The following is a 12,257-nucleotide window of genomic DNA, read 5'->3' as shown; positions in this document are numbered from 1 at the left end:
TTGGGGTTGTTTAGCCTGGAGAAAAGGAGGCTCAGGGGAGACCTTATCGCTCTCTACAATTACCTGAAAGGAGGTTGTAGCGAGATGGGTGTTGGTCTCTTCTCCCAAGTAACAAGTGATAGAACAAGAGGAAATGGCCTCAAGTTGCACCAGGGGAGGTCTAGATTGGATATTAGGAAAAAAATTCTTCACCAAAGGGGTTGTCAAGCATTGTAACAGGCTGCCCAGGGAAGTGGTTGAGTCACCATCCCTGGAGGTATTTAAAAGACCTGTAGATGTGGCACTTAGGGATGTGGTTTAGTGGTGGACTTGGCAGTGCTAGGTTAACAGTTGGACTTAATGATATTAATGGTCTTTTCCAACCTCAATGATTCTATGATTCTATGATTCTAAGAAAAATCCAAACTGAGCTGCGTCTTATCATAGAGACATATAGCAGGAGTACAAAACTGCTGTGAAAAAATGCACAGCGGTGTGATTCAGGACATACCACTTGGGGGGAATGGTAGCCTGGCTGTACTTAGGTTTGGAAAAAAATGTTCTGAAAGGTTCTCTTGCTGCCACATACTCTATTTTAGTTCTGGGGCTCATCTTCTAATGTCATATATATTCTGAGTAGTAAAGGAACCACCTGATGTACAGCTTCATTTCAGGGAAAGGGAGGGCATAGGTATGATGGGCACTAGAAGACAAGTTTGGATGTACTCAGATTACTGGGAGATAGTTCAGAGGAGAGACACCTTGAAAGGTCAGTGTCAGGAACGCAGCATGCTAATGATGCTAATGATATAAACAACACCCAAGATAGTTAGGTCTTGATTTGGTGAAGCACTTATGTACATGTCATACTTGAAGCACCTGAGCAGATGTATTTATTTCAGCCAGGTGACCTGGATGCCTACAGCCAGGCTTATACCTCACCAGACAGGAGCTCCAAGCATTGCAGAATGACAGAACTGATTTTTCTTGACATTTATCCACTCTTTAAATGCAAAAATTAATGCATCTTCATTTTATAAAATTGCCTTCTGCTGGTGTTCTTTCTCCTGCTTCCAGGCTACTCTGATTCACGGCACAAGAAAAGCTTTTCCAAAGGACTCAATAATTCCTTTTCCCCAAAACACACACATCATCTGTATATATTTGTCTGTATCCCATCTTATCTCCAAAAATGAACAAATCACTTCTTCTATTTTCTCATATCCAAAAGGAAAATATTGCCTGAGAAAACAGTATTAGTTTTACTTTTTTTTTTTTTTTTTACAATAGGACATAATTTATTATTCTGCTTATGATCACTGACAAAGTCCCAGAAAAATGCAAAGCTTGCTGTTTTGAGATGTTACACTGATTGTAACTTATCATGTCATAGGCCCTTTTAGCACCAGAGACATCATTCTGGCTTAGTAATCCCTTCAGAGAATTCGTTCCAACAAATATAGAAGACTGCCATCATGATGAGAAAAATCCTTTCCCCTAAAACTGTTTATCATCCAAGAATAAATAGCAATGAAAAGAATGGCTTTCCGAGACTTAAGGGGTCACATCCATTTATCAGGAAGGTATTACTACAAGTATTGTATGCAAGCCACTTACCCTTTCCAGTGTCTTACAGTCATCTGAATGTCAGTTAAAAAAAAAAAAAATTAAAAAAAAGAAGATGAAGTTATAATGCTATATCAACAGACAGCTGTCCTAGTGGGCACCGGGAACACAGAATGACTCACATTGCTGAGCCATGCAGTCATTGCCAAAGGAATGATGAGCTCACATTTCATTCCGATTCACATACTCGGTGTGGTTAGACTGTGAGGCTCACCCTTCCTCGCCCAACTGACGCCCCCCTCCCTGCCTCGACACCAGATCTGGCTCATTAACATGTCTGGAATGAGCTCAAGCCTACCTCTCAGCTGGCAAGCCCAAGGGACATACTTGGATTCCCAGGTTGGAAGATTATCTCATTCAAGCACAGTTCTCCCAAAGATATATAAGCAAAGCTAGCGTGGTGGTCCCTGCAGAGCTGGCCTGAGCACTTGGGAGGGAGTTTCAGTCATACAGGAGTACAACCTTCAAACACCAGCAAATATGATGATGATGAAAGTAGAAGAGCTGGTAGGTACAACCTTCTTTCATTTATTCATAATTTTTTTTCTTTTTAGACTGTCATTATACCAGGCAGAGAGAGACAACCTTTATGAATTGTGATTTATCAGGTTACCAGCACTGCTGTGCTCTAGGTGCAAGCCCTGTATATAGTGTATGTTATTCTATTATGTTCTCACTTCAACTTTTCCTTGGGAAGGGGGCTTACCACTCATACAACAACATAGCTGTTTGGATTTTGCATCAGAACATGGTTCACCAGGAAGAAGAGACTGACCAAAATTTAGCTATGTAATTTCCTTTGACCTTGATTTTCATTTTTATTTTTTTGGAATCTATGAAGTTTATGATCACACTGAGTAATCTGTCTAGTAAGGGACTGGGAGAAGGTATCAATGCAGGAAAACTGAAGTGTTTTCTAATACTAAACAAACAGTTTAGTAATAGCATTATTTTCTAATAATAAAACTAACAGTTCCTACACTCACTGCTGTTCATGGTGCAACAAGCCTTTAAAAAGTAGTCTAAACCAGATCACAAGTAATAGGACACCCCACTGCAGGGTTCAGACTAAGAATGCCTGATTTGATCAATAAAATGGGGAAACAGGAATGATTCAGTAAAACACTGTAACGTTGTGCAGAAACTGCTTTTTCTCCCAGATGGCTATGTTAAGATGCAACTGCCATATAGCCTAACTAGTTAAAACTGTCTTAAATTCTTTGGCAAGGCCCTGACAGTTTCTCTAGTGTTAAACTCTGTAACAAACACAATTTTACAAGGTGATTGAATGGAAAGGCAGTCTAGGCCACGTGAATTTACTGAACCACTCTCAAAGTGCACAACAGCCTCTACCAAGTTTAACAAATTATCTCTTTGTACATACTTAATTGAACATCATAAATATTTCTGAAAGCTACTGAAAGCTATGCTGTCGCACAGCATCACATAGCTTCTGCGCAAGAACTACCTTCTGCTATTTTGCTGAGTGCTATAAATGGGGACTTTGGTACTAACAGCGATGGGTAAAACTAGCTTTGAAGTTACTCAGCAACCCGATTTAACTGCATTGGATGTGTTTCAATAAAACTGTAAGGTCCCAAGGGAGAAAGCCTCTCCTCCCACTCTACCTGCTCAGTTCCCCTGCTCAACACTTGCAGGGTGCTGGTGGCTGGTCAGGGTGGCTCTTTCCACCACAGCCTTTTACAGCCTTCTGATGAGTCTGATACATGCTGCTGAGTGAACAAACAACAAAAATCCTGAGCAAAAACAATGCTCTTCCCAACTCTCTGGCTTTTGTCAGTACAGCAGCACCTCAGCCCCAGCCAGGTGGGGAGTTAGACTGTGAGTTGGCCTCATGGATCTTGATCCAAGCCCTGAAGATGCCAAGGGGGGGTTGCTGCATGGATGTGGGAGATCTGCCTGCAAGCAAGATGGCTCTAGCCATTCATATACACAGTTAATCCAGGCACAGGCTCAATGAGGTCTGCACTCTGTCTGTCACACACTCCTAGAGTAGGACAGGAATGACATGTGATTAGCCCCTAGGTAATCCATGTTCCCAGGGGGTGGCTACTGCAGTTGTGAAACTGCTACATATATTGTATGATATTTGCTTTTACAGGTGACTGGGAAGAAAGTTGACGATAAAGAGACTGGCAGCTTCCTCCCTGAGGACTTCAAAAATGGAGAATATGAAGCTGCTGTAAGACTGGAGAAGCAGGAGGACCTAAAGACAGTCTCTGAACACTCACTGACCCGAGGTGATCTGGCTTATGAGAAGGAGAAAAAAATAGAAGCAGAGGTAGGCTCTTGGGTTTTGTGCTTGGCTTTTTATCATGCTGTGTGCACTTTCTGCTGCAGCCCCTGAAGCTTTGCCTCTTTCTAAGATAGAAATACAAGCATGATGAGCTAGATAAACCCTTGGGAGATCACCACCAAACAAGGTTGGTCTAAAGTCCTCTGAAGGCCATGAAGATCTGCTGACTCCTGTAGCCTATGGATGCAGGCAGCAACACTGTGAAGCAGAATCCCAAACTCCCCCTATAACGTTTGACTGAAACCCTGGGGGCTCCCACCTGCCCACAGTCACCTGCTGCCAGCTGTCAGTGAGGCGGGGAGCAATCATAGCCCATAAAACACCTACAGCTTGCACACCTAATGACTGCCACCAAAAATAACTAACCCAAGAAAGACATGAGTGCATTTCTGAAGCCAGAAGCCATGTCCACCATGAAAATGTTCTTTTTATGAAAACACTGTATTATGCTTAGTAGCACATTTGGGAAAAACAATTACAAATGAAAGTGATACTGGACTACAGGAAAGTACCATTTTGTATTCCTGGGCATGACAATTCTCCCTATATCCCTAAGAACTGATGCTTTTTTTTCCCCAAAAAATTATAGTAGTTGTAACATCTTAGATTGCTTAAAAAATAAGCAACTGAATGAAAAAGTTTATCTAGCAGGGGGCAAAAGACTTTGTTCTAAAAAAAAGAAGGGTGGGAAAGTAAACCTCAGAAATATTAAAATAAACACCTTCACCTTCAACAGAATGATCATTACTTGCCACAGAGGATTTTTGAGTTCCTTCAAAACAGGGTTCTAAGAACTTTTTAGGTTTCCAGTTGATCCACAGTCCACTCAGCCAACATAATTATTTTCCATTAATTCAGTGATCTACAGATCAAACCCTAAATGCAGAGAACAATAAAAAGAAAGGGTGGAAATAACTTGAATAAGAATTCAGTTGAAAAAAATGTATACCATATGACAGGGTCTCACCAATGTATTTACCCTTAATGCTACCATGGGACAGAATCTGTCATCTGTATTCACCCTGAGTTACCCCTTGTTTGTGAATCCCCCTTCTGAAGTCAAGGACACCTCATGCTACTTAGGATCTCAGTTCAGGCAACACATTTGCCCTTGATGTTAGTAGTGTCCCATACTGACTCCATGCAGGGATGCTTTTTACAAGCAGGCTTGAAAAAGTCTTAAACATTTATTGAATGGCCCCTCCAAGGATACTGAGGACATTCTTTGTAGCTTACCAAAATGTAACACTTGCTGACTGAAATGCTAAGACGGGTACAAACCTTGCTCTTCACTTACTTTTCAGCAAAGAGGATTACAATAAATCAGGGGCTGCTTCATAAAAGTGGTTGAAGAAAAAACGCTTGGTGGAAGTCAGCTGAAACTGCAGCAGCTTCCCAGCTCTCATAAACTGCACATGAGATTTCTTAAAATTGTTGGGCCAGAAGGGACTGCAGTGCTGCTCTGACTCCTGGCTTAACATGGACCAAAAATTCATGCTATCTAGCCCACAACATATGGCTGAAGCAGCATTTTGGAAGAGGTCCAATGGTGTATGAAAAACTATAGATGTAGAATTCCTCACACACTTAGTAACTTATTCTAGATGTCAATTAACCATAGTAGTAAAAAAAAGACAACTTATTTCAAAGTTGTTCTAGTCTTAACTGAATTAACCTGAATAGTATCACATGCTGTCCTGCCACTCTGAAAGGCAGAGGTGGTCACACTCAGCTCAACTTGTTGGCTTCCCTGATTTGTTTCAGCTGAAGAAGAAGAAATTAGAGGAGAGGTCAAAACTTGAAAACTTGGAGGATCTTGAAAAAATTATTCAGCTGAAGAAGAAGAAAAAATGCAAGAAAGTGAAAGTCCCTGTTTTAAAGGAACCTGAACCAGAAGTTATTGTAAGTTATTTCAAAGTACCTTCTTCTGGGAAAGCATTGATAGGGTTTTACACCACACACACTTATGCCCTGTATATTTCTTTCCATCAGACAGGACCAGTGGATATACCCACATTCTTCAGAGCTGCACTGCAGAATAAGATGCCAGTAATTGAAAAATACCTGTCAGACAAAGGGGATCCAAATGTCTGTGATGAGGTACAATCTTCCTTCTTACTAACGTCTCTACATAAGAGAGGTTATTACAGAGCAAAAATAACTTTTACCACTAGGTTTTGTAGCTTCCACACATGAGGAGAAAAAAAGGGGGGGGTGGGGGTGTAAGTACATAAACACTGGAAGTTTTGTATATCAAGTTTTCCAGTGATAAAGGGGCCACTGGGACTCTTCAAAGTAGCATTACATCAGAAGAATCTTTATATTTAAAAGCAAGCTGTTGGTGCCCAGGAGACCCTCATTTTCTGTAACATGTGATCTTCCAATGCTGCAGATGAAGAGGTAAAAAATTTGTCTGCAGAATGACAAAAAAAGCGATGCTGCCTGCCCTCATACTCCATAATGCGTAAGCTGCATTTGCAAAATGCAGCGTAGCATGTTGGATGGGGAAACTCAACAGGCATCATTTTAAAATTGAATGCCATACTGCAGATATTTCTCACACCCTTTAAAATGCTGGGTAGGCAGCTCTCAGCTATCAGGATGCTATTAAAATTTAGCAGATTTCAGGTCTCAAAAGTATTATCTCTTGAAAATGAATCAGCACAAAGTATGTATTTGCCATCATCCTAAGGAGGAGGGGAGAAAAGATTTAAAGATATCTCTTTGTGCCATATTTAATATCTGACTTTGCACTGTTTTAATTGCCAGTACAAACGCACTGCATTGCACAGGGCATGCTCTGAAGGACATCTAGAGGTGGTGAAAAAGTTGGTGGAAGCTGGAGCTCAGCTTGAACAGAAAGACATGGTATGCACATCAACTCAACACTTCTTTTAAAAAACTGCTCATTGTTTTATAAGTGCCAAGAGAAGCACTTATAAAAGTGCTTCTTATAGAAGAGGATTATTAAAAGGCCTTACAATGTCTTGTAAGTTTATCCTTAAAATAACACTGTTGAGAAGAGGTTTCAGGAGGGGGTATCTGCCTCCTTTTGCCAAAATGGTTGCTGTAAAACACAGGAAGTGGAGGAACACATTGGCCAGTAGACTGCCACAAACAACAAAGCCTAACATAGGGTAAGAGAGCTGAGGTCAGGCTACTGCTTCAGCCTGCTAGCAGGTGGTGGAGATACCGCTGTCCCACACATGTATCCAGGGCTCAGCACAGCGTGTACGTTCTCCAGTGGGATTTCAAGGCTCTGCTCGGCAGAGATCCCTGCTCCTCCGAACGCCAGCCACAAGGGTAGCTGAGTATCAACGGCTTCTGCAGCTGTGTTTTTGCTTCTCTGCTCCTAGGTCTTTGTCTCTCTGCTAAACCGTTGGAACTGGGCAGCCTTGCTGCCCCTCACTTAACCCAGCAATGCTCATGAAGAGCGTAAGAAACAGGAGGAACAACAGGCAGAGCAAGACCTTCAAGTGACATTCCACTTCTCACAGCAGAGCTGTGGGCAGAGAACCTGAATCTTGTAGAGCAAAATTCACTTTGTGGACATGCCTATATTAATTTTTTTTTTTTAAAAAAGAAAACTATTCTTTCCCTTGAGCTTCATTTTCTTCTAATTTTAGAACCCAAAAGGCACTGAATGAAAAATATTAACTAGCACATACCAACCTCATACCTGGCTAAAGATAACTTCCAAGTTCACAGAATAGACAAACCACACCCTCTCTCACAGCAGCACTGCCACAATCTCTGTCTTTAAGAGCAATATGCAGTGAGTGTGAAGAGTGAGAAACTCACAGTGTTGAAGATATTAGGGCAAAATAAGAAAAGCTGTTACTAGAAACAACTCAGTGATCACAGTGAAGTGCTTGAGGTTAAATTGCATGAAAATGATTTTGGATTAATTTAGAAATTTGATCAAAATGGTTTAATTTTTTTTAAAATAGAATGATGAATTAAACTACTTTCCATTTGTTTTTCCTGCTGCAGCTTGAATCTACAGCCCTGCACTGGGCGTGCCGGGGGGGGAACCTGGATGTTCTGAAATTCTTACTGGACAAAGGGATAAACAGAAATGCAAGAGACAAGGTATGTACTTCTGGGACTCTGCAGCCATTTAAATTGGAGATGAAAGGCTAACCCTTACTCCAAGTAGATAACTTTTGGCAGCTGTTCTTAAAGCCGACTTTACCTGTTCCATGCCACTGACTGCTTCCTCTTCCCACCTCTCAGCTGCTCAGCACCCCTTCGCACGTGGCTGTAAGAACGGGTCAGTACGACTGCGGGGAGCACCTCATCGCCTGTGAAGCAGATCTCAATGCCAGAGACAGAGTAAGTACCAACAACTTCTTACCCATCAGCTATCAGGTAGCATCAAGCTGCTGTCTGCCTCGATAGTTCCACTTGCCTGTAAAAATCCCCAGCTACACGGTTCGGGCTGGACCACAGCATTACACCAGTGGGACTGATGCTGTGGTCCGTGTCTCGTGCCTCTAGGAAGGAGACACACCGATGCACGATGCCGTGAGACTGAACCGCTACAAAATGATCAGGCTTCTGATTCTGTATGGAGCGGATCTAACTATAAAGAACTGCGTAAGTAATGGCAAAAAAATGTAATTCAAACTGCTTTAGAATAAGTTTCCCTTCAGAGCAGTTTCATAGGTTTCAAGGCCAGGAGAGACTATTGCGAACAGACTTAATTAGATCACTTCGAGTTAATTAAAGCAGAGCTGACACAGGGAAAGTATAACTTGGGGGAGGTCACAGAAAAGAGGAAAAACTAGTACCTCTTCTAAAACTGTCAGCTGCCACTTAGAACAACATCACATCTATGATTTATTTTAATTACGCGTATCGTATATTGAAAAGATACAACGTACAGACGCTTGCTTTCTGCACAACTCCCGGGCTTCAACCACCATTGAGACAACAAAGATGTTAGCTTGTCAGAGAGTCTCTGTGCTGTTAAGCCCACAGCTGATGGCGAGCCCCAGCACTACCTCTGGATCAGGCTGTTAGCCTGACCACCGGGCAACAAATCCCTGTGGCTCAGCAGAGCTTCAGTTTAAGAATCCCACCTGACTCTTTACTCATAGCCACTGCAGCAGCAGGTACATTGCTGGAGCTTTGTGGCCACTTGTTAAAATACAGTACATCACCAACACTTTCTCCCAAACCCAAACCAAGCAGCAGCGGTACGGACAAGTGTCTTTTACCACTGCCAGTCGATGTTTTTGATTTGCAATCAGTCAAAACTTAAGGGCACAAGGAAGAAACCAGTCACTGCAGCGCTTTGCACTCCCTACTCTCTGCCCACACACTCCCTCATCAGGGTATGAAAACAATGAAATGTACAGCCCCAAAGGCCAAAGACGCTCTCAGGCTTTGTCTGCACACAGAAGTTGCTCCTGTTTAATTTAGATGTGGTTCATAACCTAATTAAACCAGTACAAACTCTTATCTGAATTCTCAGTTAAACAGAAGAGTGTCTTATTGAGGTTTCATCTAAATGCACTTCTAATCAGTTTAAACTAGATCAAAAGAAACACCTGCATGCTCTGCTAGTCATGGTATTTGCTAATATGGCTTAGGCCCACTGAAACCCAGGGAGATTTCATGAGTCTGACCAGGACTGGGACTAGATCTGTAGGGCAAAAGGACTCTGATCTTAGGGAGGTGAGAGTAAGCCTGGCCCCGTGCATGCTGAAGAGTCACCCATCGGGCAGATGCACTGTACATATATTTATGGAAGAACGAAGGACTTTATAATCACTGTCTGAAATTAAATCTTGCTTCCTCTGTCTTTTTAACCAGCAAGGGAAAACCCCTATGGATCTTGTTCTTCAGTGGCAGAATGGCACCAAAGAGATATTCAACAGCCTGAAAGACAATTCCTATAAGAGTGTCCATCTAAGCAAGTTCTGAAAGAGAAAACAGATCACTCTCTTTTTGCTGCTTTTAAATGCTTCATATGAACCTGGAGGAAAATAGCCCTGAACATAGTACTTTTACTGAAAATATTCATGGTACTGGATTAGTTGAGGTACCTTCACTGAAAACTGCAAAACAAACAGGCAAAAAAAATATTTTAAGAGGCAGGTTGAGTGTTAAAATTCCACTGGTTCTAAAATGGCTTTATTTATTACTATTTATTATTTATTTAAAATGTAACTTTTAATGATTCCTAATATTATTTGTAGCTTTTTTTTATAGAGCTTTACATCCTAATGAAATCTTTGCCAGCAACATAAATCCTTTTGTCTTAGATGGCAGAGTTTCCAACCATATCAGCAACTTCCCTCAAGCCTTCCAATAGGGCTAAATAGCAAATACTTGTAACTGTTGCCTCATCTCTGCCAAATTCTCACTATTAAAATATTAAATGAGTGGTGTATGTGGAAGAGCAATGGAAGGTGTACTGAGGTGCGAAGTGGATTTAAAGAAGCAGTTGAGTAATTGGGGTTTACACAGGGTTTGGCAATCACGGTTGATAAAGAGCTCGAGGACAGAGCTCCAACCATCACCTAACGGTTTGGACTGTGGGATTCAGAGGCAATGTTATGAAGGTGAAAGGAGACAGGATCAGGAATGTGAATTTTGTTTTAAGCTAGACTACTACAAAGTCTGATGACTGAAGAATGCAAAACCAGATTATGTATATTTGTAAATTTGTACTGCTTTTTCTGTACATTTTGTACTGATCTATTTCAGATTAAATAAACGATGTTTCTTTTTATTTGCTGGAGTGGATTATGGAGTGGTGAGCATGCACAGAGAAATTCTGTCTCTCTTTAAGTTCACATCTTGGCCTCTGTAAAATTCTTAAAAATCTCAAAAATAGTCTCAGCTGCCTAGAGCAGTCAGCCCTTGAGCTACCTCCCTGCCACTGTTACATAAATGCCATCTCTTACTTTGTTAAATGGAAACACATATAAAAAAGCAGAAGGACAGTACTTGAGTAGTTAGTAAAACAAAGTTAGTGTTTTATTACTGAGTTTGATTTAAAATCTCAGCTATGTGGAGCACATGAGACAGCTTCAGTTATCCAAGCCAAGGGAGATGCCGAGTCCTGCTAAGAAAGGCAGGCACCTCTCCCTTTGCTTTAGCAGAAGCAGAACAATCTCAACAGTGCCATCAGCAGGGGCATCAATGTCTGATTTCACTGGGACATTACAAGCTGCAGACAGTTAAAATCCTAATGCCCCACAGCACGGCCTCCCAGCCAAATATGCCAAAGGCTCCCACACACCTCCACCAACCCATGTCAGCGACCTTCTAGCTAGCAGGTTCTACAGTCTGGCCAAAGCAGTGTCCTGGGCAATGAGGTGGGGTCAGGAGTGGGCAGCAATGAAGAGTTGTTATTGGAGTGCCAATTCTGAAGACTAAGTGAATTTACAGTAATACCACATAGGAGCAAGCCAAAGAAACGTCTGTTCTGTCTGCAGCCAACTATCCTAGACTGAGGCCAACAGCTTTAGACAAATGAGACTTTTCTCACACAAGGACCATACCTCGCAAGTGTCACCTTGCCAGCCATAGGCTTTATTTGTGAACACATTCTCCTCCATAAAAATTATGGCACACCTCCGCTCACTGCCCTTCTCTGCAAGCCACTACTTCAAAACTTGTTTCTGCACAATTACCTGGACAGTGAGAGGATGCCTTGCAGGAAACAGAAATGACATCAGTGCTGGCTAACTCAGTCTGTTTGTCATCCTCATCGAGAAGCAGTTCAATTGTTCAGGTACCAAAGTGGCCAGAACAATGTGCTTCAGGAATCTTGGGGAGAAGCAGCTTTTCAATCAGTTCCTGAAGCACTGTATCTACCTAAAGGGCAAACATGCAGACTGTAAATTTTTTAAATCAAGTCAAACAAACAGCAAGAAGGGTCTCTAGGATTCAAAAGCCTCTTTCCATATGCTAGTTTCCAAACAACTTCTGCCATGCTCAAAGTAGGTTACTCTCCGGCCAAGGCAAGATAATGTGTCATTCAGAAAATTGCACCAGACAAACACATTTTGCTTCTTCTCTGGTTAGAGCACTGTTTTGGAGGCAAGTCCATAAATTATAAACTGCCGTGTGTATAATTATATATAAAACCAGACTCAAATCACAGTCAACAAGTAATAACAAAGGAAAAATATTTCATTATTTGTTGAATGAAGCAAAAGTTGTTGAGACACCAGCATTATACAGAACTGTTAGTCCACTGCGAACTTCATCTATTCTGCTCAGTCCCATTACCAAGAGCTCCGAGATGACCCACTGCAAGATTTCTGCAATATTTCACATGCTGTAACTTCCACTTCTCAACCTATTGTCAGATGCA

The 12,257-nt window shown here is 41.7% G+C and overlaps 1 protein-coding gene across 1 annotated transcript; it reads left to right on the top strand.

Annotated features, from left to right (window-relative positions):
• Positions 1-1,683: 1,683 nt before the first annotated feature.
• ANKRD1 (ankyrin repeat domain 1) lies at positions 1,684-9,868 on the top strand. Its single transcript, XM_074874908.1, has 9 exons — positions 1,684-2,112; positions 3,728-3,907; positions 5,687-5,824; positions 5,915-6,022; positions 6,692-6,790; positions 7,916-8,014; positions 8,159-8,257; positions 8,423-8,521; positions 9,743-9,868. Exons 1-9 carry the CDS (start codon positions 2,086-2,088, stop codon positions 9,851-9,853), a joined length of 960 nt encoding a protein of 319 aa, XP_074731009.1. The 5' UTR covers positions 1,684-2,085; the 3' UTR covers positions 9,854-9,868.
• The last annotated feature ends 2,389 nt before the right edge of the window (positions 9,869-12,257 follow it).

Source organism: Strix uralensis, chromosome 7 (assembly GCF_047716275.1).
Source record: "Strix uralensis isolate ZFMK-TIS-50842 chromosome 7, bStrUra1, whole genome shotgun sequence".
Taxonomy (NCBI): Eukaryota; Metazoa; Chordata; class Aves; order Strigiformes; family Strigidae; genus Strix; species Strix uralensis.
Note: the sequence above shows the minus strand (reverse complement) of the source record. Positions and strands in the feature narration are given on the sequence as shown.